This window comes from Haliaeetus albicilla, chromosome 1 (genome assembly GCF_947461875.1).
Source record: "Haliaeetus albicilla chromosome 1, bHalAlb1.1, whole genome shotgun sequence".
Classification (NCBI taxonomy): domain Eukaryota; kingdom Metazoa; phylum Chordata; class Aves; order Accipitriformes; family Accipitridae; genus Haliaeetus; species Haliaeetus albicilla.
In genome coordinates this window covers 76099064-76126205 of record NC_091483.1, presented here as the reverse complement: position 1 = coordinate 76126205, position 27142 = coordinate 76099064, and the positions used below count along the sequence as shown (strand labels likewise).

Sequence of the window (27142 nt, the reverse complement as noted above, 5' to 3'; positions counted from 1 at the left end):
AAGCCTCCTACTCACAAATATCTTAACCAGCAAAACTAGCACATGTCAACTTTGAAATGTCAACTTTGAAATGCATCTACAGAAGCAATGTGACATGAATCTAAAATGGATACACATTATCATGCAATTTGGCTGTTTGGTCCCAAGCTAGTGGTACTCATCACCAATTCAACTGTTAGTACACAACACAACTTGGTTATTAAAAAGAGTATCAGTCCATTTCCTTAGAAAATCTAAATTTTTATTATACATACTGTATTACACTGAAAATACGTACCCAAAGACAGAATATTTTGAATTTACAACTGTACAAAAAAACAATAGAAAACATACGGGCTATGCTATAGATGTAACATTTTACAAAATGACAGTTCTTGTTAAAGGCACCAGATTCCCAGAGGGCTCTGGCTCAACATTTTTTAGTCTTTTTTTCCAGTCAGATCTTACTACGAAAATGTGATTCACTCTTAAAGTGTGTAATGTCAAAGTCTCAAGCTTCTTTCATCTAGACAAGTGGTCTGCACTTTGACACAACTTAGTGAGAGAAGTGACCAATTTCACATGGAGATGTCAAGTAACTACCAAAGGCTCCTCCCCATTGCATCCAGCATCCTACGGTATTAACTGAAAGATTAAATGGCAAAGCCACCAGTGAAAATCAAGTTAACCCACAACATACTGGCCCAATACTAGAGTGTTAACCATAGTAACCCTAGACTGTTTTGTATGGAGATAACGACAGAGCACTTGAGTAGGAAAAAAAAAAAGTTCTGTCAAAAAGGAAGATGGAATCTACAATCCGAACTCTTGCTCAGCATCCTCCTTGGGCTCACCTTCTTCATTACACTCATTTCACTCTTTCTGGTCCTCATGGCACTCATGAAAGAAAATGGAGCCTAAAGAAACACAGCACTTTGCTGTAGGGCAAATTGTTAAAGAAGCCTGGGTATGCACATATGTGTTCTTTCTCCCCCCCCCCCCCCCCCCAAGAATAAAAAGTTTGGACAGGACAGGGAAAACACAAGCTACTTTCATTACTTCTTTCTCCAGTATTCTATACTCTAAAAATGAAGAAAAGCTAATTCGTATCACGCTAGGCTTGCACAGACAGGTGCTTCTGTACAAGCAAGGGGAAGAGAAGCTGGGACAGCCGAGGTGCCATAACACACTTTGGAAGTTTGGGCCTGCCATTTCCTAAAACTTCATGCTTGGATAAAGGGAAAGAGGAAAGGACACAAACAAAGCTTTAAGAAAACCCTGAACTACTTCTCTGGTCAATCTGTCAGTACATCTGCAAGTCATTCTAGAGTCAACAAATGTTTTTGCTTAATCTTACAGCACACATTGAGCCTCACTGAATAGAATCCAGCTAGCATCCAAGTGACTGAATATTCAAGACAAAAAATATCAAGTTCCAAGGCCAGATTTTGTTCTGTATGCAACAATTCCATTATATTGGAATTTAAATGTTGATGTTGCCCTTTCTGAATTGTCTGGCATTGTCCAGTCCACTTTCAGTCCACTGACTTGATGATTTCATTCTCTGAACCAGAGAGCTCAATGTAGTTTTTACTTCTTACCCTATCATTTTAACAATGTTGCAAAAACTTCCCTTTCTTTAGGCATCTTAAAAGCTTTCTAGATTCACAGATCAAGTTGAAGTAATGCTCTGGTATTGAGGGTCATACAGTCACTTTTAAAAATAAATTATTTTTGCAGTGTTAAATTGTCTCATCCTAATGACTTAACGGAATTAAAAATATACTCTGCTTCTATTTAAAATTTCAATTTATTGCATATGACTGACTGTACACAAACAGGCCTGGAGACCAACTTTGTTATGCAGCAAATACAAATAGCAGCATGGTTAAGCTTCCTACACACTACTGCACTCAAATGACTCCACTGCATTCTAGAAGGGCTTCTTGAAGAGGGACAGCTGTCTCCATCCCAACAGCACAGGTCCAAAATACAGACTTCTGCAGACTCAGAAATTTAGTGAGGGACCCCCATTAATCTCAAGTAAGCCAAAAGAGCCATCACATAGCAGCTCCTGATCACTACTGAATTGCAGAGTCTTGCATCAAAAATTTATAGTGACAGTACACACCCCTCAAGTCAGCCAATTTTCTACAAGTTCTTTCTTAAAAATTACATTTGGTACTTGCAGCTCATCTAGCAAGCAGGAACAGTTAAGACAGAAGTATCATACATGTTTACAGAAAACTGGTCATCACAAGAAAACTTTAAAAATCTGAATGCAGACAAGAAAAGGAATGTCACTTTTCTTTAAACGTTTCTTTTAAAAGATGAATATTTTCATATTCTGTTGTTAGCCCTTACTGTGTAACATACTATAATCAGATAAGTTTTAACCATGAAAACGCATTCTACTGAACTCCTAAAAACTAAAACCCACTACTCATACTCACTTGCCAGGCTGGTTTCTAGCTGTTCAAAGAAAAATTGCAATCAGAATCACAATCTACATTGCTGCTGAAATGGGATAATTATGTGGAGGAGAGCCCCCAGTGTGACAGTTATATGTAAGTAACTTTCACACTAATACACGCACAACACTCCATAACAGTAGCAGGTACCATCAAATTACTTGCCCACTACAGGAGCTAGAACAGTCTGTATATTTGCTTAAATAAAGTTAAGAAATCTATATTTTTGGTCACATCTTAAAACACTGTAGAACACAGATTTTCTTACTATTTATACTTGCCCTGTCCTGTTGGATAATTTGTTTGAAAAACTAAAAATAAAATGCAATAAAAATTTCCCAATACAAAAGGGCTCTAATGAATCATCTAAGCGTCTTTGTTAGCCTATAAGTGTACTTATGGGATTTGGTCTGCTTTCTTTTCAGAACAAAAGAAAAAGCCTCATTTTGTCCTAAGAGCTCCACTTTAACATGAACCTCTAGTCTGCTCAAGGTACCTCCAGCCAACAATCGTGCTAGTCATCTTTGTATTTCTTCCTTCTAAGAACTATTCCCAACCAAGCACAGCTCCACATACAAGTACTGGCAGACACCAGATGTTTAATCCAAGTCTCTTTCAAATGATGAAACCAAGTCTCCAAAGGATGAACCCTGAACTACGTACATAAGCTCTCTCAATAAATATAAGCTGTATTTATACTATTAAAGCCAGATTATACCAGTGATGTGAACACAGTTATAAAGATAAAAATGTGCTTCTACTAGAAGGGGACAAGTATAAGGCACATTCATATGCCAGTATAATTGTGGCCACAGTAGTGATTATACTGATATAACTACACTGGTAAGAACCACAGCTACAGTCATTCAAAACTTTTTGGATCAAGGCTTGGCAATCAAATACATTATGACTGCTCAACCAAACATAAAATTAACACTGCCTCAAGACAACAAATCTTCCCAACCATCTATATTCAGATATGTGTCACTCAACCATTTCTAGGGCCATTTTTATATTAAGCTGCGATTGATCTTGAGATGTAATAGTTTCACTTCCTCCCAGGTAAGTTATGCTGTTCAAAGGGCTTGCTATGCAAGAGCCGTTGATCAACTTCTACCCTAAGACTTACATGGCAAAGAGCTATCACTTCCAGGCAGTGACAAGCCACCATTACTTTTTCTTGATTTTGATGGGTTTTTTTCTTCACCAAGTTATGATACTCAGTCTCTCTCTATCTCAAATAATGCCAAATATAGATTAACTCATGCTGGGCATGGACACTGACAATATAGCGAGTTAAGAAAGCTGCTCAATCTCATCCTATGACCCAAGCATAAATAAGCTAAACATACAGTGGGTACCATTAGACACTGGACATCTACCACCTGCAATATTTAGTTATACTGCAGCTGAATTACAAAATAATCAAGCACCGACTTGTGGTGCTTTAAATGTCCATTCTTACAATAGAACCCATGTAGCCAAAGAAAATATTTTTACAATAAAGATCTGTGCCCTCATTTAATGGTAAACCGTGAATGACTGTGCATTAGTCTTGTCTTCTGGTACTCAGAAGTAAACTGCTCCCATCTGTAATCTTTCAGTTGTGATCTCCTTTTCCAGCATCTTGAACTGTGGGAAAACAAAAACACACCAACAACAACTTTCCCCCCCTAAGATCACCTTTCCCTCTCCCAAGATTAAAAAAAAAGCAAGTTTGACACCATCATCTCCTGTGTTCACTGAGCCCAGTTAGGTTGAAGAGCCACAACTTCTACTTTGGAGGGTAATAAGAAACGTACACATGAATGCCATTTTGTACAGTTGACATACTCTATGAGCTGGTTGACTCAAAGCTTGATTTGGTCCAGTCTGCTGTTGCTGCATCTCTTAGGAAACATTAGTTATAGGTTTGTACTTCTTGAATCTGGTCCATTCACCAGTAGCATAGTTCATTTCGAAGACCGTATCAACCAACATAGTGGTGCTGCCAGTGCCATCTGCCTTTGGTAAATCTTCTGTATGCTCACTAAGTTTAATTTGGATGATGTCACCTTGCTCTTGGCAAGGATTCTCTGTGAAAACAAAAATAGGAACAAATTATACATTTCAATACTGTATTAGAAAAGGTAAAGAACACTTGATGGAGATTCTTATCTTATGCTGAAAAAAAACAACAAACAAACCCCAAACCCAAAACTGAGCAAGTAATGTCCCTAATACACATAGCCACACAATGATCTTCCTCCCTCCATACATCACAGAGTTTTGAGGATAACAAAACCAGACCTCAAAAGATGAACCTTAAGGCTAAAGTAACTGGAAGAGTAACAGAAGGGGGAGTAAAGCACGCCAGTGTCATTTCTGTCTGCCTCAAGAGCCTTAAGAGAAGCTTATATTTAAATGTGAGTTGGTAAACTTGAACTACCAGAGTTACTTTATTTGGGATACATTTTGTAGTTAAAAGCCTCAACAATTTTCAGCTGTTCTGGAAGCCCAAACAGCTTCACTGAAATCACTCATCCAAGACTCAGTTCCAAGCCCGTAAAATTATTAAATGTTACATATCAAGGTACTGGAATTGGCACTGAAGAAACTCAAGAATATCACAGTTGGAAGTTATTTACTCAACCTCCAGAAGTTGCTGACATTATTACTGAATGAATTCATATTGTTATATACTTATCTATATATGTATATGTGACTATATAGAACACACACACATGCACGCTTCCAAAATAGTATTTTACCTTGCATTACAAGAAACTGTCCATGTAGATACTAAAGTACACCCTCAAGTAGCATCTAGTACTAAGAGCACCATCATTAATGCAAGATACACAAAACTTTCTTAAAGCCCAGGGATCATCACAGTAACTTTACTCTGTTGGTCTTCAATAATGTATTGCATTAATCCAAATGCATGAGCCACATTTAGGCCCCAGCACTCCAGTGATAAGAGCCCTCAAATACCAAATTAGAAACCAGAGCTAGTGCAGATGAGAGTTCACTTAAGGACTCTTAAGCCCCTTCTCATCTTACATCTGATAATCTTCTGGGTAAAACAGCCTTGGTCTATCAAGGCCAATATGTGACCAGATCTAGCTATGAGACAACTTATCTCCCTGTGATTCACAAGCACCTGTAGTTACGAAAAGTCTGAGACAACAGTTGCTACATTTCTAAGGCTAAGGAGTTAGCGAAGAGGCTCTGTACTACCCAACTTGTACCTCGAGTTGCCACGAAAGAACTTACATTCATTGATCTTCTAGACAGACTACTAGGACCTAACCAGTCTGTTCACTGTTCTAACTGGCTGCCTTGTTTCTCTTCAACCCCTAAGCCAAGATATTACATGTGTTCAGTTACGTATATATTGTGTTTAGCAGCTGTTCTGACAGACTGCTTGACTTAGTGGAAACAGACCCCTAAGACCCATTTCCAGGTCCAGAGTAAAGCAAAGAGTCCAATACATCCAGAGCAAAGCTAAAGCAAGAGTCTTGCAGTCAAGTATGCACATTTAGAAACACTAGGCTGTATTTCAGATTTGGGTATTCAAAAGCATGCTAAATTAATCTCAATACATACCTCTGGATCCTGCCATGAATCCAAGTATAAGAGCCTTTTCTGGCCTTGTAACTTTGTTTGCAGTCTTGAACATTTCCTGTGCAGCATACATTTGCTCCCTCTGCAATAGATAGAACAAATACGAATTCCAGTGGAGGAAGCACTGCCAACAGATACCACATTAATACTCACAGACAAGCATAAAAGAGTAAGGTGGAAGTTTGTAGACCTACAAAAAGTAACAAAAATAGCCTTAGCCTCAAGGCTTTCCCTCTTTAATGCTTACACCTAACACTTACAGCAGTGACAACTGAATTCTGAAACTGGAGAAAAAAAAAACCCACCCCACCTTTAAATAGTTACAGAAACATGTGCTAAAAGACTTAATGTTCACATTACCAATTTGGTGTTCTTTATGACATTAGGAAGAAAGAAGAAAAAACCCATCGTTTCCGCTACAGTCCAACAAACCCAGGCTTGCAATAATTTCAGAGGAATTTTTTTTTTCTTTAATAAATGAAGTAGAGGTACTGAAAAGAAAGTGTCACCCAGCTTCTTAAAGTTCAGATCTTGCAAGCCAAGCTTACAGATGTGCTTAGCAAAGTCTTCAAATCAGTTGCATCTTGAATTAGTTACCTGCTTAACTTCAAGCATGCACATAATATATACCAACATACCAGCAATAAGAAGCTTCAGGACATATATAATTGATGTTGAGTTTAGTTTCCTCCCCACTCTCAGGCTTTAACAAGATGTGTAATGGAGGGGTGATGGGATCAAGAAAGGCTTTCGCCTTAAGATAACATATAGATATCTTTTCTCCTACCACAGCAATGACAGAATCGTTTTTAGCAGCTTACATTATAATGCAATTGGCTGGGCAACAGCTCTGCTGTAAACACACCTTTCTCCCAAATTCTTTATAATGAGTACTGCTATTTGTTATGCAAAATACTGCTGTGTTAAAAAGAGACATCTTACTGTGTCATTAACACTGCACAACTTAAAAGGTTGTGATTAACATTAAGACAGCAATGCTAACAAAGCCACAAAACATTTTCATTATCTTTGGTCATAAAAAAAAGCAGCCTCAACCACTCAATGATCCAAAGGCCAGGAACTGCCAACATACTAAATGAGATCAATAATAAAAGTTTGCGTTTTCCAATCCACATCAAAACCAGCAGTCAAAGTTACTTACTGTGAGAGAGAGGCTTTTTTTCGGTGGTGGCTGTTGCTGAGTTTGGGGGGCCACTTGCGGTGCTTGTGCCGCAGGTGAAATGGCAGGAGGTGTGGTAGGTGTTAGGGGTGAGGTAGGTGTAGCTGCAGGTGGATTAGAGTTACTATTGTACATGGGTGTTCTTTGTTTGAATTGTGCAGGCAGAGTTGTAGTAGCATTTGGAGCTGCAGGTTCTTCAGTCTGTCTGTTAGTCTGCAAGGCCTCTCGTGCAGAGCCAGCTGCAAAAAAACAATCAGGATTAAAAACATAATCCACAAACAGGGTTTAGCATCACTAATGGCCTTTAAAGGAAACTAAAAATTCTGATTATTCCATTTTAGCACCATGACTCTATATGCCATCTAATATCTATGTGAAAAACTGAAGAGCTAATGCTTTTTCAAATTATCTTTAGCAATAATTAGACAACTGAGTGACTAGCTGTCCAATATGGATTACACCATATTTAGCATCAAGTTTTATGTTTAATGGATATCAGATTTATTAAATTGAAACTGTTCTATTTACTAAAAAGTAATAACAACTGTACTCTGACCCTACCAGGATTATTGCTGTACTGTTAAGTAGAAGCCAAAACCATAAAAATATTTCATCAGTTTTTACCTAATGTAGCAGCAGCTTGCAAAGGAAATGGTAATTAAGTCTCAGCCAGTAACAAATACTGAAAATACACAAATACTTAAACAGATGACAGAGTTAAATGAAATCACTCAGTATTTAAACACTAACTGCTAAGAGAGTTAAAACCCAACAGTATTGACAAGTCCTAACTCTTATTTCTCAAAGTTGATCCATTCACCTGCACTTAAGGGAGTTACTATTCCAAACCTGGCTGCAGGTGGAGGTTACACATATGATCAAGTTACTGTGATTTCGTAAGTTACCATCTGTCCAGCAAACAAGTCATTACCCAGTACACACTCTAGCCAGTTACACTCTTGTAGCTCTCAGACACAGGCACAGCCACTTAAGCACCTTTCACAAATCTCATGAGGTTTAAGCTAATCTGTTCACATTGTGTTCACAGTAGACTAAAAGGCAGATACAGATGAGAGCTATGCTGATGCCTTTCAGATCAAATTTTAGAGAATGACAGGTCTACCACTCTCCATCTAGGCACAGACACAGCACTGGTTTTAACAACATGGCTATTACCCAGTAAGATGTGGAACAGGACAGTGAACACTTGGGAGGACAAACATTTGTAACTAGTTAGCCCTTAATTTGTACAAAACCCTTAAGTTTTATTACTGGCTTCCTCATATCAGAATAACTGACCTGCATAAAGTAACATGTCTTAATTATGCGACCTCAGATTATGAGACACCAAATCTGTGGATCTTCTGTGTGCATCTTGTATTAAGGAAAGTTTTATATTCCTTGTCCATAAGAAAAGCTAGATACCCCATACTCCAAAAGGAAAAAATAAGTTAGAAAAAATAGAGAACAAAGACAATAGAGAATTCTAAACTAGGCTTTTTCTGCTGTTGAATACAATGCCAAGGCTCTGGAAAATAATACTAGCTGCTAACACTGATGTGCTCTTGGCTGCGTTCCTTCTGAGGATGCCAATTTTCTGCCAGAAAAAGATTTGCATGGACCTTTAGAGAGATTCTGAACTGTTTCAGGGCCAAGTGAAGTGATCAGGTTTTGCATTTTTCTATAGTGACCAACACGCCAAAGCTCATATACATGAAGACAAACATTACAGTACCAAATCACAACAAGCAAGAATAAAAATAATGCACTGAACTGAAACATTAGTTCTCTGTTAACTACGAGGTCTGGTAATAAATCCCAGTCATGCACATGTGTTAGTGCAAACTGCTACATTCCTTTAAGACTTTACATGCAGCAAAGAAGGAAAAGTAAAACCAAGCGTGTTAAAATAAAATAAAACCTGTAGAAAGAAAGGATTTGTACAAACGCTATTTTTTACTATAGGCGATTTTCTAGAATTGAAAATAATGTAGCACTTTTCAAAATATGCAGAAGCTCAGCTATTATCTGTCAGACTGTTATAAAAAGGTAAAAGGAAAATGGATAGCTTGATCCCAGCCTGTGTGAAAGGTAATATGTACTTGCCTCTAGAAACGTATCCGACTCTTGAAAGCAACTGTTTTCTAAGTGCATGCATATGGATGTGTGTATGGAGTATATACTCTAGACTTCTGTGTATTACTGGTGTCTCTTTAAGGATTTAAAAAACCACTGGATTTTCTATTACAGAGTAAGAAAAAACACACCAGTAAATTGCCTTGCTTGCTTGACTTAACTAGCAGTCATTTTAAGACTTAAAACCGACAAGGATTTTCTTTATTTAGGTTAAATGACATGTCTGGTTACCCCAAACCCAAAGGCTGGGTTCCTGCAATGGATTTTTAGACTGCTAAGGTTAAGTTTCACTAGAGTTGAGGGATAGTAGGTTTGCAAATAAAAGAAGAGCTAGACAGTAAAACTATAGAAATGGGAGGTATTAGGTCCCAAAAGCAAAAAAGTGTCTTTTACCTGGCTGTGTTTCAGAGCTTGGGATATATGAGGAAGATGGCACCACACTGGGGGTAGCAGGTAAATAACTTGTAGAAGGTAGTGCAGGCTCATTGTTCAATGAGCCAAGCTTCTGTAAAACAGAAAAGGAAGTGTTATAGACATACTGCATATATTCGTATGCTGTTTCTGCATTTTAAATACAATTTGAACATTAGTTCTGCTACAATATTCCTTTGGGGAACTTAATTATGGACTCGTCTTGTTAGGGCAAGTTTGCCCTTTCAACCCTAACTCCCTATACAAACTTCAGATGTTAGAATTAGCCTAGGAGAGAAAAAGCAGCTTTATTTCCCCTAATTCAGATCAAAGTTGCATCCAAAGGCACAGTCTGAGCCAGGGAATAATACTATTATGGAGAATGTACTTCTGCAAGGAGAGTCAAGCTGCTGTTCCTTTGTCCCATTCCTTAGCTGGTAGCATGGAGACCAGATGATGAAATTTGCGCAGATAGTGCTCTCCAAAGAATTACACTATAGAAATAAGTGATCTTCTGCCTGAGCAAACATGCTCTTCACTATTAGCAAGCAGAAACCTGTGTCCATCCATGGGCAAAAGGCCTACTAAAATATCACCCAGAGGAATGCAAAGGTGTCTGGGACATAAACACACAGAAGGCAGCAGTAAAAGCACAGGTTTCCACTGAAACAGGCAGTCAACACCAACATGACAGATGTCATCTAGAATCAAGCCAAAGAAAATGCCACATTTTGTACTTAACTATACATAATATTGCACACACAGTGTAAAGACAACTTGGTATCTCTGTGAACATCTTCACTTTAGTCCAATCCAGCCTTATAAACATAAGGGGTTGACAAAGGAAAGAAGTTTTGAGGGAATAAGTCTAGAAGACAAATCATTTAAGGTAGTGTCATGGTTTAACCTCAGCCAGCAAGTAAGCACCACACAGCCACTCACTCACTCTTCTCCTACCCAGTGGGATGGGGGAAGAAATCAGGAAAAGTAGTAAAACTCATGGGTTGAGATAAGAACAGCTTAATAGAACAGAAAAGAAGAAACTAATAATGATAATACTAATAAAATGACAACAGTAATAATAAAAGGACTGGAATATACAAATGATGCACAGTGCAATTGCTCACCACCTGCAGATCAACGCCCAGTTAGTCCCCAGGCGGTGATTCCCCACCCCCACTACCCCCAGTTAATATACCGGGCATGACATCACATGGTATGGAATACCCTGTTGGCCAGTTTGGGTCAGCTGCCCTGGCTGTGTCCCATCTCAACTTCTTGTGCCCCTCCAGCTTTCTCGCCAGCTGGGCATGAGAAGCTGAAAAATCCTTGACTTTAGACTAAACATTACTTAGCAACAACTGAAAACTTCAGTGTTATCAACATTCTTCTCATACTGAACTCAAAACAGCACTGTACCAGCTACTAGGGAGACAATTAACTCTATCCAAGCTGAAACCAGGACAGGTAGCCTTACTAGACAGAAGCAAGATGGATATTCTTTAAAATGCAGAGCTTGCCAGAAGAGGTACTCAGCATCCTGCAGAAAGATAGGCAATGACCTTCACTCCTGACACAGGCCCACCAACATCTGCCTCTATGTTGTTTTTGGCACATATGCCATAGATTGCTACCCCCATAACCATGGGACCAATATTGTGTGTGCTTACCATTAGGCTCTAGAGGAAAAAATGCCTGGCTCACCAATCAAACCACAGGTCTGAAATAGAGCGCTCTCCAAAGGCAAGCATTGCATGTCAACACATGGACTTAAAGAGGCAGAAGTAATTGTGACCACTTTAAATTTGGAACAAGAGAAGACAGTTAAGATTTGAGATGGATTTCTATCATCTTGAGAGGCTTGCAAACACTGGGTGCAGCAGCCTCAAATTATCTGTTAGTATCTAAAGAACCCAGTTGTCCAAATTAATTCCAGACCAAGGCTTGCTGGAATAGAACAGACAGTTTCTAACTCAGAAGTGGGGGCAGGACCTAACATTCTTGTAAAAGCTATGTCCTGACTGAGAAAACAAAGATGCATCACAGCTTTTCCAATGCACTCTATCTGAAAGAATAGGAAGAAAACACTACACACAACTCCTCCCCTCACCTCCTCCCCCGCCCCCAATTGAACTACCTCTAGCAACAGGCTAGCTTTTTCCATAGATCCTAAACAACTTTTGGACATTAAAAAAAAAAAAAAAAAGACTGTTAAGAGAAGGAGAGGCCACCTCTGAACTTTACAGGTTTTAAAAAGCACAAATTTATAAGCCATGGGGTAATTTCGACAGAGATCAATTCCACTGTATTTCTCCTTCTCTTTCCATAGTAATGAGACTGGCTAAGCCTAGTTACCGACAGGTTTGGAAACCTCAGAAAAAGCTGCCTTCTGGATTAAGCACCAATTCTCAAAGATTACAAGCTAAAAATGGAGGAAAGTATCACAGAAGGGAACTAGCATGTAGGTTCTTTTCTCAAGTCAGAAGACAGATGAATTGTAAAGACTTCTTTCTTACTTGGCTGTTTATATTCAGCTATCCCGCCTGGAAATACGCCAATGATAAGTGCTTCTCGCTGAGACTTCTGTGGACACTATTCCACTAGAGTCACAAAGGATGCACAGACACAGAGTGAAACCTGCAGAAACTCCCAAAAATGATTCTACCTCTCTAGGGTCAGAAATCCCTCCTATCCTTTTCATCTCTGACAGAAGACTACAATCCTCAGTTACAGAAATGTCATACCCCATCACAAGCTTAAAATAGCAACAAGAAAACAATCAAAAACTTTACTTTCATCCTGCTTTGAATTTTTTATCCAGTTTGGTGAAAATATAATGGAATTTTGAAGTAATTATGTAAGATTTTTAAATTAAGAGGCATGTTTCAACAAGTTAATAAAATATCATTAAAATGTTTAAGTGTTTTAGAATAATCACACATAATGATTTCCTCACCTTTTGTTTGTTTGTTTGGTTGGTTTTTGTTTGTTTTGGTTTTGTTTGGTCTTACCTGTGTAGACACAAGGCCAGCAGCATAATCTGGGGTAGCATTTTCTACTACTGTTTCTTCTTTGGCTTGCTTTTCCACAACTTCTGTATCTATTGCATAAAAGTAGAAGTCAGTTCAAGGAAGTTTTTTTAAATATTGAATTAGATATACTTTTTCAAACAAAGATATAAAAATGCATTTCTCAAAGTCCACTAAAACATGCTTAAAGAGGTATATGCTGAAATGTTGGTAGATACAGTAATCTTCATACACAAGTTTATAATCAACCCAATTACAAACTGAACCACAATGTATATCCATCAAGACACAGTAACCAAGTAATTAGGTGAACTGGCTAATTTTGTGATATTAGAAAGCATCAAAACCCAAGCAAAAATATAATTGCAATTATGATTTTGTTCTGAAATGGTACTCATTTTTGTGGTGACAAATACAAAAAGGTTGTTTTGGGGCAAATATGCTGCCTAGTGTATCTTCAAGAGACAGTTAAGTAGACCACTGCACTGTCACTTAACTTAAGAGCAGTATATCAGATATTATTCACTTGTTAAGATCTCTCAGTCAGAATTTTGGAGAGCACTATAAATATTTTCAACATTACTTTCAATTAATTTACTTGGCCACAGAGCCAGTAGAAATAAGCATACCAAAATATGTCAGACCAATTCCACTACTGAAGCCACTCACACACCTGTGTGCTGCCCAAAGCACAACTGACTAGTTCAATCCTTTTATGCAACTGAGTCAAGTTATTACCTAGGCACATGGCAATACAATTAGGAGCACTAAAGCATTTTTGGTTTGGGTTCCCCCCACCTTTTTTTTTTTTTTTTTTTTTTAAAGTTTAGCTGAAGGTAAGTTTTAACAAATGAAGAACAAAATGGTACTAAAAATCTAGATCCTATCTAGATGTATATTAACAGCCTTTGTAAGTAGCATGCTATACCAACCTAATGTCTTTCTTCTTCTCTTTGCTTCACGGCCAGCACCTACCATATCCAGCTCAGAGATATCTAGAAGCTAAAAAGAAAGACCATAGAGAACTTACTAGCCATTGTTAAATTTATGTAGTTGATCTCTAAATATTGTCCTTTATTTTTTCTTTAATATATTGATACTTGATTCAAAACAGAATCAGAAATTCACTTTAGATCAGGGAGGAGAACTAAGCAGAAAAGCAACAGACTACAAAAGAGTGCACCCACCTTCACTCCTCTTTCTTTGCGCAAAGGTGTTCTTGAAGGAGGAATAGGAGTTCTGTTTCCAGAAGGACTAAATACACTAGGTGCTGAAGTACTCCTGAATGGAGCTTGTTTTGGTATTCCTTTGAGTGGTGCTTAGGGAAGATCAAAAAAGGCAACAAATGTAATATACATTTAATTAGTTATGAAAAACAATAATAAGGAATTCTTCAGTTTCTCCTCTTAACACACATACCCCTTCCACTTTAGCTTCAAATGTTTATAATGTGGAACTGTCTATAAAACACAACATGTCCCTGAAAAGTCAGATTAGGTTTTACCCTTCAAACAAGGAGTAAGAGCCAATCTCTAGGCTCATGTTTGCAACCCTATTCTACACAGAGTAATCAAACAGGTGCACTGCTATCAAAATAATGTTTTGCTATATAGATTGATGCTTTCCTTACTTATAACAAATAAACTCTGACCACATAAAAAGGTATTGGGCATGAATGTTCTGAATCCAATTATTGCCAAAGTTGCTCATTGAACTTTAAAATCTAGTTACTTGGTAAAACTGTATTCAATCAAATATTCTTACACAAGCTTCTGCAGGGCTAAGGGCTCATAATCTAATGGAAAGGTAAATTACTGCTTCACAAAGGGGCTTGAAATTGTGGAGCTGCTGTTTGCACAAGGAGGAGGATCCAATTTGGGTCCATATTGCAAACAGAAAACCTGCTGTCTCAATACTCAGTAGAAACTGTTACACCTGTAAGAGGCTGTTTTCCCCCAACTTTACACTGTTATCCTTCTACTTCACACTTAATGAAAGTGCTGAAGACCACATTCTTTCACCAACTGCTAAAAAAATTAGCGACACCTATACATTATCTATCAGGTCTTTTAGCCTCCTGACAATCTCATCATACCCTACAATTTGAAGACAAACACGGAATTTTACTTTGAGGTTACATACTCTGTATCCCTCTATATGTTGTACTGAAAACCTTTTCACCATAGGACAATCCTCTCTGAGCAAAGTGAGTAAGTTTCAGCAGAGTAAACATCAGCTGGTCCCATAACTGGTATTTCTAGAGACCACCTGGTTCTAAAGGCCAAGTCTAAAACTTTGCTTTACTAGTTCAATGGCTAAAAAGAATGCCAAGAAGAATTAATGCTCAATTTCTATACTGGCACAATTTTTAGTTTGAATTACAACTACACTTTTTGCATTTCCTGCATGAACATCTGGCCAAACTTTGGTGCTCAAAACCACATTTTAAATAGCATCAAAGTACTTCATAGCTTCTAGCCACCACATCAAGAAATCACTCAAGTTTTACACCTCAGCATCATACTGGTGGTCAGAAAAGTAATACCTGTGCAGTGATTTAAAGTATGTAACTAATTTTGAACCCTCCTCTTGCTCCTAGTCAAAAACTTATTTGAAAAATTCAAGCAGTTCAGGAACTTCAGCAATCAGCTGAAATCTACGAATGCAAAGTTGAAGAATGATTATACATCTTTGTCATGCCCATTGACTAGAAGTCACTGCACAGCCTTGGCTGCAGAGAGCACGCTGTCCCCTCTTCTTTCTCCACACAGAATTACACAAATACACAACAGTTTCAGTCTACTTCACAGCATTTCAAAGAGCACAGCAGATTACTGTGATCCACTCTGCTCCCTTTCGGAGCAGCACAGCTTAGTCAGAAGTTATTCCTGGAGTGATGCAAATTAAATTCTTACCGAAGTCTATAAGCATGATCTAGCTGTGTACATTTTAGAAGCACGGCAGATATACTTGTCATTTAAGAAAAACCCCACACTCTTGTTCTTTCTGACAAGACATGTCAGAAACATTTAAATATCAGGAGAGAGGAGGCAGAAAGGGAGAAATGCTTTGCTTAAAAAAAAATTAAGTTTTTGTAAAAACTAGACTGTAATTTTATTCTTCATCAAGGCTACTTAATCAGATTTTCTTTCTGGGAAGTGATGAAAGTGAGTCATACTTGTGGTATCTATCTTTTTGACCAGTCCCCTGCCTTTGGCATGGAAAGGCACTCCTGCAGTCTTCTTAAGTTGTTGTGCAGTTTCTGTTGCTAAAAAGAAAAAGGGCTTTAGTTATTAAAGAATCTGTGCTGGAAAAATACAACACATTGCTTCTTAGATAAAACGTTATTAACCAATACATTAAAAGATGGGAATAGCAACAAAGAAAGAATTATATTTTAATTAAAACCCAGGTCATTTATGCGATATAAACACAGTATTTGGAGAAAATGCAAAATCAAGATGACTATGCAACTGACAAGATGGTCTAAGCTAAAAGAAATTATCAGAGTAGACAATCTACTCAATAGAGACTGAATTAAAGAAAGTTCTATATAACACCATAAAATTTTACAAATCTTGTATTTAACCAGACCAACTACTCAAGTCACATGCAAGAAAGAAGCAAGCTGCTGCAACAGAACAGCAGGTACAGTAAACTATTTTAAGATTGCTTAGTTCAAGCAGCTACTAATACATATATATACACACATGTTGCCTTTTGTTAGCAAAAACCCTCTTGGCTTTCACACCCTATATAGCCATACTGAGCAAAAGAGAGCATTAATTAGCAGCTCTTGCTCCCTGTTGCAAAAACATATGGCAAAATAAAACTAGGTTCTCATTTCAGTTTTGTTTCAGGAGCTTTAACCAAAGCTGTCCCTCACAAGTCTTCACAACTGACTGTTAAATATACCCATGAGAGAATGTATCTGTGCTTTAAAAAGCTACAGCTTTTTGTATGCCTTGAAATCTGAACAGCATTTAAAACAAAATTAGCATTTTAATGTAATCATGGCCAGAATGACTTGTACCTGCTCTTCCACACATATCAGTCTATCAAAGAAAAAAAATCAGCCAGCAAAGCTCTTATAACAGAAAATTTTAATGTATATCCACATACTAGAGAATAAGACTGAATATAAGTTTCCTTTCACCATTTAATTTGTTACTCAATCTTACCAACTAGCTGTAATACTACTTACACTTCTGCAAGAGTTCAGCTCTGAGTGTGGCACTTTTAGGTTTCCTTTTCAGCTGGAAGTGTTTTACTGGGGGAGTAAGTGGCCCAGCTAGTGTTGTCAAGGCATTTTTGTTTAAGTATTGGCATTCCAACGGCAACATAGCTGAAGTTTCACATTCACTTACTGCATAAAGAGTTAACACAGTACACACAGGTATTAGCACCTCTTTGATAGCTAATTACAAAACATTTTACAACTAGACTGTACAGGTGTTTTTAAATTTTAGATTACTTGTTTAAACACCAAGAGTAATTTAGTTCTATTAGGATTTTTGTTAGGATGTTTGTTTTTTACATTAGCTTCGTAACAGCTTCCACATTGATTACACCTAATCAAATTACAGGAATCTTAAAGATGCTACTATTGTCAAAGAAGATAAAAATGATTGAATTCTCAGAGTCCTTAAAAAATTACACATAAAAAAGAAACTACTAAACGAAAAGTCCAAACCAAAAGCGTGAACAGACAAATGATCATTTGTTTATCATAAGAAAACAAAATGCTTCCACCTCCAAGTCATTTCATTATTGGTTTGCTGCAATCCTAACTCCAAGACCATGTCTGTCCGTTGATGCCCAAGGGCTTTTTCTAGGCAATGTGTTAAATCAAATCCACTGAAGTAGGAGTAGGTTTGCATCACCATTTACTACATTGTTGAAAGCAGCAACTGTGCAAGTGCCTGAGCCAGTATTTTCAGCTTCTAGGCAATCCATAGCTAGTCAAACATCAGCAGCATAACTCTTCTTGTGATCAGTCTCCCCCACAGCACCTATCATTTGCTGCCTAGAGGAGAACTTCCAGCAGAGATGCACCCCACCTGCCCGATACAACAGTGGTGCTTCCACACACACGAGGCTGTTCACACAAGCACTGCAGAAACAGAGCCTTACTATCTTCTCTGGTACTACAACATAGGAGACAGAGCAATATATGAAAAACCTCAACTTACTAAGATGCAGTACGTCAGTTATTACCTATCAGTGCACATACAGCCTGTCTATGATACTGATGAATCATACTTATGGGTATAACTTATGGGTTGCCCTTCACATTCAGGGTAATACCTGACATGTAAGTTCTGATGATGTGTGAAAAGATAATTTAAGAAGTTACTATTCCTCAAATATCACAGTTCCCAGTCCAGTAACATGCCAAGTCATGAACTGTGGTAGTTAAGACATACTACTTGTCCTGATACCAATACTGTCAAGACAGCAAGACTGTCCGTGAAATGACAGGTTATTTCTGAAAACAGGCATCATATTTCTGTAATTTTCACCAACAGAAAAGGCTTACCTTTTTCTCTAAGCTCTCCTAAAATATCTTGAACATTGGGATTCTGTTCTTCAAGATCAAGGTTAAGGGAGCCAGTATCTGGAAAGGATTTTAAAATATCAGCTACCATTAAGACCCAGGGGTCTGAATCCAAGGTAGCGAGCTGGATAATTTCAGTCAGTGCCCCTTTCATCTAACAAAAAAAGAAAAAGAAAATCAGCCAATTGGAAACAGTTTTAAACATCTTATAGTTGGATATTTTTATTTTAAACAGACACTAGCATAAACATGCACAACATTTTACTACTGGGGAAGGGAAGAGGGAGACTGCTTCAATACAGTTACACATTAACTCTAGAACTCAGTAAAGAACGAACCAAGATAAATTTTTTTTATATTGCTTTCGGTCAATCTAACCCAAGTTTGTTTTGAGCTTTTGGCAACTCGAAGCTTTGTTTAGCACTGAACATTTTTGCTAAAAGCAACAGGCCAGATTCTTACATTACTGTCTCCTTACATTCTACAGTTTTACCCCCAGTGCACCCACACCTTATATTCAGTGATAAGAATATGCAACTAGAATACAAGTTATTCAGTACAGGCATCTAAGTGAAGATGTGCCCCTTTCTGGGCTACAGAATAATAAAGCAGACAGACCATATCTGCATCATATGAACATAAACTAAGTCCTCAAAATTTTACTAAGGCTTAGGCCAAAATAGTGTGTTTCATGCTAATCAAAACTGTATTGTTTGACAAAAACTACATATTACAGAAGTAGACTCAGCCCTCTAATATGGCACAAGTAACAAGATTTTCCATCTACCCAAAGGTTCTGTAGTCAGAAAAAAGTTTTTTTTCTTTAAGCACCTATCTTGAAAATGGGGAAATAATGCATGAGATTAACTTAAAAAATTTCATCGTCACAGTAATTTTTTTTAGTTACTGATCAACATGTCTGTTGGCACTATGAAATGAAATAAAAATCAAGGTGACTACAGTCAGGGGTTTACATAGTGAATCTCTTAAATTAGTTGTTTTACTTCATTCACAGATAAGCTTAAATCCCCCAAATAAGACTGAACACTTGCTTTTTTTTCCTAAGTAAACTTTCATGGAACCATTAAAGCATTAGCTTCACAGAACTAAGACGTTTGAGGTGTACTGTTCATCTATCAAGCCACAAAATGTAACAGTAAAATTATGTCTTCAGACATACTCTATCTGTATGGTATTAACACTCAAGAATTTACAAACAAGTATAAGGAAACACTCGAATTCTGATTTTTTACAACCCATTGTGGCACATATAGTTTAGTTACAGTCTACATGTTTCTGAACACAGGGGGACAAGCAAGAGACCCATCTTCACCTTTATGCTGTATTTCTTTCCCTTTATTTAGAACCAGCCTTTTCTCATATGAAAGATAACAAAATAAGCTTACTCTAACTTATGCAACTCCAAGAAATAAAAGTTAAATTTCTGCTCTCCATTTTTCTCCCCAAGCACTTTTAAAGCTCAGAGGCAGACAAACATTGACATTTCTCAATTCCTTTCACCCACACAATGTTATCACCCTCTCACTTTAGAAAGGTTTACAAGTGCACTACAGGGGGCAGTTTGTCCTTTAGCCCTTGCATGTTTTAGCGCTCACATAGTGTACTTGTGAAACAAACAGAATCAGCTCATCTAACCTAAAACTAGCATCTCTCTACAGCTTTAAGCTTGATCAGCCCCTTGGTGTGGCTGACTAGTCACACGAACACTAGAACCACAGAAAGAGTGGAGCAGAAAGGAGACACTACAACAGTCATTTAAGCATCTTCAGCAGCACTATTGATTTGCTTTGGATTAAACTGGCCACATAACCATGACCACACATTGTTTAAGTGGTGTCAAATTTAACCAACATTCACCCAATGGAGAGAATCAATTTCTAAGGTTCGAGTCTTTGTTGTTCTCTATTGCTCATTTCTTTCCTCAGTAAACATAAAAAACCCACCTAGACTCCACACAGACCTGTCAATCTCTCTATTCTAACCCTAAACTGCTCACCAGAAGTCACTTCTACAACAGTGGATGAGGACAAGCGTGAATACTATCGAAACAAAGTCCTTTATTCTTCTATCTATCTATAGTAATTACACTATTGATTTACGTAAAACACCTGAAAATTTAAAACATGCCATGAAAGCTGATGAAGCTATGGTTTATTTATAGCTCTTTTACAAGCTTTTATCTGGACACCACTAATGCACCTAAGTGTATAGAATACAATTTCCTCCATCAAAGCAAGCTCAGGCAATAGTTGAAGGAAAGATGCCTCCTGTATCCTCCAAATTTACCCTTCGTATCTGCTCCACAAAACTCCTATTTGTCCCAGAAATTCAGAGCTACATGCGTATACTATGTATTTTCCTATGGAGCTCTTTTCTGGGCATGTCACATCCACACTGCTCTCAGGGCAGCTAGAGTTCAGGCAACCTACTTATGCCACAACCCACCGATTCACATGACTTTTGTTCCTTCAAGAAAGGAGGCCAGAAACAACTTGTTTGCCTAGCACTAGGCAAATAACATTATCACAAGGTCTCATGGCAGAAAGAACATGGTGAAAGAACAGTCACTGTCTCACGCAGGAAAGAGAAGCACACTAATATGTACTGCAAGCTAACCAGAGACCTTGTCTGAATACGGGTTTGCATTTAACAAGCCTGGATTTGAGTTTTGACTCAGGTTTGTCTCTGAATGGCAATTTAAATCTACGTTCCCAGTTCGCTGTTGAACTGGCAGCTGAAAAAAAAATTTCATTTGTGGTTTGAGAATGCATGAAATGCAACTCAAAATAACAAGAGAATCCTACATACAGTTTTTCTGTTACTTTACAGAGCACAGCCATAATCCCGAGCTCTTAATTGCATAAGATTGCAACACTGGGTCAGTAAGAGTCCCATCAGCTCCAACCAGTTTCTCGTTAAGCATGAATGTCGATCTGATACAACATGTTCTGGTATTTCTCTCATGTAAAACTTAAAGATCTTAAGTATTTTTCTCAGCCTACTGGCACAAAAAAAAAAAGCATAGGGCACAACTAGAAACATCTAACAAGAAAGGATCAGGCAGGATGGAAAAAGTCTGGGAACAGAGACAAAGGAGATTAATAATGGTTGTGCAGGAAGAATACACAAACAGCACCGTGGGAAGGGGTAAAAAAAGGAAATGTTACTAGAAACACACAAAGTGATAGCTCCAAGATGACTTCTTGCAAAGAATTCCCATTCATTTGCTTTATAGTATGCCTAAATAAATAATATACATTACTATACCTTTAGACAATTGCATCAACAGTTGGCTAATAAACCCAATCAAGTTTCAGACTTTCAGGGGCAATACAGGTGATATTGAATAGGTATCTGTATTCTTATAGAGCATTTTCATTAAGCTAAAAGCATTGGATTGAAAGTACAGTATCAATATTTACATGACACAAAACTAGGATGGATCAAATATCGCTATTGTATATGTTTTATATTTTAATCATGAAAAAGAGTAGAAGTGGCCAAGAGTAATATTAGATTAAAATGTACCATATTACATCACAAAAATTAAGAACACTAAATGCAGGCCAGAAAGATGCATAGCAGTCTGCCTGTTCTGAACACAGAGGGAAAGGCAAGTGTCATGTGCTCTCTTTATTCCTTTGCACTAGTACTCCACAATTCACACTTGCATGAGTAGAGGACTCCTGTTTCACATAAGCAAGCAAGAAGAAACAGTATTGACTTTTACTCTCTTGCAGCTACTGTAATAAAAGGGCAGGCCACCATGAGGATAGGCAGCATCTTCCTCTCAAGATAATTCAGAGAGCACAGAAGCACACAGTCCTCATTACAGACTTGGTTGTAACATCACAGTCTAACCCTGAACAAATAAATTAAACATTGGCACAAAAAGAAAACTTGCACTTGCCATTGTGAATCAGGTTAACAAGAATTTAACATACAAAACAAACAGAAGTAATTATTCTGCCAAATCACAACTGAAACTCCGGTCAGCACGACACAGAGCTTTCGGCATCATTTCAAGTAAGTGCAATTATCTAGAAAAAATTTAGCAGATGAAAAGCTGGGGGGCAGGGAGATTCAAAAGTTAGCAAGTTCTGCCCAGAGAATTACAGCTGGAAAGGGTATTTTTGATAACTGCTTACAAATCACAGTTAACTTAAAATGAAAATGGGGGCCAATTATTCTTATTAGTCAGTGGGAACAAACAAGTAGTAATGAGGTTCACAGCATGATAAAAAATTAGGTTTATTACCTATCCCACAGGAGTATTATGAGGATTAAGTCACTTATATCTATACAATATTTGGAGTGTTGAATGAAAACATTATGAAAATTGAAGGATATTACATCTGAGAAAAAAAACACTTAAGCAAAGGACTGAGCTTTCAAGAGAGCTCATTGAAGATTGACTTGTCTAGACTGAAGCTTTCACAGAGATTTAGAAAGGACCAGCAGCCAATTAAACCCCTTCTAAACCAAATACCACCACACTTCTTGATTCCCACATAACTTTTTACTCAGATGTCTGCTCCCAAATAGTTTCCATTTTATTCTATGCCTCAGTGAAAATGGTATTATACAGAAAACATGGGAAAAAAATTTTTTAAAGAGAAAATAACTAAGTCCAATCTGTTATCTAGAGAGGGGTATATCATTTAACATGTTACTTAACAAACCAGTAACATATCCTGCACCCACTATCGAGATTCCCAAAGCTTTACAGAGCTGATGCAATATATTTTCCAATACTATTAAGTTTCCAAATGCCAACTCAGTGCTTCTCACACATGATCAATACAGACGGGCACATGGCATGGAAAACATTGATATGACTTTCCAAAGAGACTAATGAAGCACTTTCACAGTTAAGTTTAATCATTTTTCAGATACAGGAGTGATTTCCAAATGATGAATTTTACTTCCAAGAAGCTACAGGTATCCTGTACTGGTGTATTTCCGCTAGCAAAAAGACACCATGTTCAGCACTCCACAAAACACTGGGCAGAGAATACTGTAGAGAAGTACACAGCACAGTGCAGATATATTGAAATATATATATAAAAAATGTTCTGGGTATCATATGTAAGATGCCAAATGCCAGTTAAAATATCTAAAATCTCTACAGTAAGTTACATAACAAATCTTCACAAATACAACCTATTTTAGCAAACTTGCCACAAGTGATGAGTATCTGATAAGACAACATCCCTTTCTCTCAGCTGTTTGGTTACACTGGCTATTTTTACCATTTATAGAAGGAAGTCTATAATGATAATAGCAGACCTACTTGCAGTGTTAAGGGTGTCTGCCTCATAAGTGTTTCATTTTTAACCATTTTTTTAAGCCCTTTCTCTCAGTTAAAAAAAAAAAAATCGCAAGTCCCTGAAATAATTAAACTGTTACAGGTACTTTGCAAAGGACTGAAAATATGCTAAATCCCTAGATCTTGATGAAGTGTGCTCTGTTTACAATGAAAGATTAAGTTTGATTGAATTCATAAACTCTGCCAGAGAAGTGAAAAATCCGGCAATATTTTTGTTACAGCAGTAACAAGAGCTTTATATTTGGAATGCAACTGATCACTTTAACAATACATTAAAAGGCACACTTGCTCTTCTTTACATACACTTTATCTCCATGGCTAACAAAAGTACCAATCAGGTAAAGTCACTGGTTACCATCTTCCTCAGAATCAGTTTAAAAAGTTCTTTTACCCACCCAGTGAACACTCTCACAGCATTTCAACAAATTGTTCCAGCCAGCTTGAATTCTGCTCCCTCAATGAGCTGGCATGAGTGTTATTTATGAAGGTCCCTAAGCTTTTTTAAGCTCTTTTCAATCTAAAAACATCACCAATTTGTTAGCTTTTTCTAAACATTGCAATACTCATTTCTTCCAGGCTACTTGGATTTTCACACGACTTCAGAAGAATTTTGCTTACTCAAGAGTTCACATGAGCTTATGCGTAGTTCCCCATCCCCCTTTCTGGCCTTGGTTATTTTGTTTGTCCAAAACACAACTGCATTTGTCACACACAAGGAAGACAGCTTGTGCACTGAACAGGCACTAAACATGAATATAATGTTTTAAAAATTACAGCAAGCATGCTGAACAAGAATTTTTTTTAAAGTGACACCAATTACGTGTAACACAGTGAACAATCATACAGTTGCATGTGGCAAGACAGACACTGACATGCACTAAACTATTGCTTAAGCGTGATGCTTGTGCATTTTCAGCTTAGAAGTAAACAGAAACTGAGCATACAATAATCAAAGCTACATACCATCTCCCCAAACCCTGCCTAGTATATACGTACATTAAGCCTAAGCAGCAGCTGTGCTCTAACCAAGAAAGAGACTGGTGCAAGCACAGCTGAGGATACTCTACACAAGAAGCTGAGGATTAACTACGCACGACCTCCATGATTGTTACCAGGAACCAATACCATACATGGTGGAAGTAGGAAAGGAATTCCTTGAGCCTGGCTGAAGAAACTTAAATGTTTCCCAGTCATTGTCTAACTATTGCCCCAAACATCAGTAGCCACCTACTGGTAAGAATAAGCCAGCTGCAGATGAGGTATGGTCCAGGGCCAAGTGAATAAGCTTGCAGAGCCAGCCAGCTTATTAGCTAGGGTAGGACAATAAAGGAAAGCACCAGCTGTTCCCAGAAAGGTAAAGAGAAGAAAGAAAAAAAAAAAAAAAGCATGGCAATTTTCCTCAAGCAAGACCTGACTACAAGAAAGTGGGGAAAAGCACTGTTCAGTGCAGACCCCAGATCTTCCATTCCCAAAGTTTCAGCACTTGCTGCTGTCCTTCCTAAAGGCGAGATGTTTGACTTGGGACACCTACACAGCTGCCAGTATTAAGGAAGGAGAGTGAATGAAGCCTAACACACACAACTGTTCCTAAACAATCCTGCCTCTCTGTCCTAATCCTAGAAGGACCGCTGCCTCAGACAAGCCCTCTTCCCCAAAGGCACCCAAACTGTATCAAAACACAGCCCTACAACTACGAGTCCATGTGGATGTGCAAGATGGGTTTTGGGTCAAAACCACTTTCAGAAGACCAGTGCCAGCCAGAGATTCCCCAAAGAGCAGGAGGAGGAACAGCAAAGCTTCTACTCCACTCCCTTATCACGGGGAATCCGATCGCTTTTCCCCACACCAACGACCCAGTCCTCCGAGCCGGGCCTAAACGGACCGCTCAGCCAGCCGAGACCTCCCTCCTCCTCCCCGTCCAAGAAAGGCTGCAAGGGAGAAGCGGGGATGTCTGGGGGGGACCGGCCTCGCTATACACCCCACGCCGAGTGCGGGCGGGCACCTGCCCTTGAGGAGCAGCCGCTGCTCCTCTTCCCCCCCCCCCGCCCCAAGGGCTGCCGCTCCAGCCGCCCGCCGGGCCGGAGGGGGCAACGCGAGGCCGCACAGCGCTTCGCCCCGGGGTCTGCCCTCCCCACAGACTCCGTGTGAAAAGAAAAGGGCGGAGGGGTGGTGGTGTGGGCTGGCGCTGACCCCCCCCCTCTTTCTCCTCTCACGCCATCTCAGACCGACCTCTCCCCCTCACACACACGCACCCCGCTTCGGTTAAGCTTCCCGCGCGAGCTCCTACCCAGCTCTCACCTCATCCACCGCCCGGCGGGGCAGGTGCAGCATCCCCAGGAGTAGCTTGAGCTTGACGGCCGAGGAGAGGCCGTGGAAACAGAGGCGGATGTTGTCGATCACCGAAGCCGTGAGCAGCGAGGCAATGCTCGGCGGCGCCCACAGCTCGTCTGTGGAGCCCAGTTTGTTGTGCAGCCACAGGCCAGTGTCACTCTCCCGCATCGACGCCATCTTGGGAGCGGGGCGAAAAAAGAGGTGATTCTCCACGGGCATTTTATGAAGACACCTAAAGGGAGGAAGGGAGGGGGTGAGGACCCCTGCGGGTCGCCGTCCTGTTCGTAAGCCAAAATGGCGGCGCCCTATGAGGTTGCGCTAGGGAAGGCGGAGATTCTGCCGTAACCTAAAATGGCGGCGCCCAAGCGGCGAAAAACAGCGGGGCTCCTCTCATCTCTCGCTCAGGTGCAAAATGGCGCCCGCCACAGCTTTTCTGCCGTACTGCAAGATGGCGCCGCCTCACCGCAGAGAAGCTTCTCTGTCAATGCCGACTCGTTGTTTCTCACAGTTCGCCCTAACTTCTCCGGGGCTTTCCTGGGCAGAAAAGGCCCGAGAAGCAGGAGCGGGGTGCCGAGCCACCGCGGGGCCGGGCGGCACAACTCGGAGGCATGCCGTAGCCCACCCCTCCCTTCCGAAAACGCTGGCCTCCCCCGGCCGGCGGCTCCCGCCTTCCCTCCCTGCCCGGCGCGCCAAGCGGCCGCCGCTGAAGGCGGGAAGAGAAGAGCTGAGGGCCCCGCTGCCAGCCCGCCCTGCCTCCCCGGGGCTGGGCCAACCCCCGGGCCTCCCGACACGGCGTTTGGCGGAGCACCACGTCTCCTTTCCTCACGGCCCCCCGTCTGACCGGGGCGGAGGAGGCGGGTAACCCGGTACCTCAGCGGCGGCTGCTCGGGCACAGCAGGCCCTCCCCCCCCCCCCCCCCCAGCACCCCTTCTGCTCTCTCTCTCTGGTCGGCCTGCGTTGAAAAGGCAGTCCCTGTTGCCTACCCACCACCATGGGGAAGTTATTAGAGCTAATAGCACCTTAAAGAGCACCCGCGTCCGTGGTTTCCTCAGGTGCTGTCAGCCCTTGGCTTTCCTCTGCTCTGGGGCAGCT

General features: G+C 39.5%; 1 protein-coding gene across 3 annotated transcripts; it reads right to left on the bottom strand.

Moving 5' to 3' along the window:
- Positions 1–219: 219 nt before the first annotated feature.
- On the bottom strand, positions 220–27142 carry NELFA (negative elongation factor complex member A). 3 transcript variants are annotated; one of them, XM_069795360.1, is made up of 12 exons: positions 27070–27142; positions 26018–26282; positions 18352–18523; positions 17017–17178; positions 15991–16080; positions 14000–14130; positions 13745–13814; positions 12795–12883; positions 9766–9877; positions 7219–7475; positions 6039–6138; positions 220–4525 (listed from the first exon to the last, which is right to left on the bottom strand). In XM_069795360.1, exons 2-12 carry the CDS (start codon positions 26267–26269, stop codon positions 4341–4343), a joined length of 1620 nt encoding a protein of 539 aa, XP_069651461.1. In that variant the 5' UTR covers positions 26270–26282; positions 27070–27142; the 3' UTR covers positions 220–4340. The 3 variants fall into 3 exon arrangements, with proteins under 3 accessions (XP_069651461.1, XP_069651452.1, XP_069651444.1); XM_069795351.1 differs by lacking the exon at positions 27070–27142 and adding an exon at positions 26397–26734; XM_069795343.1 differs by lacking the exon at positions 27070–27142 and having other exon boundaries at positions 26018–26734.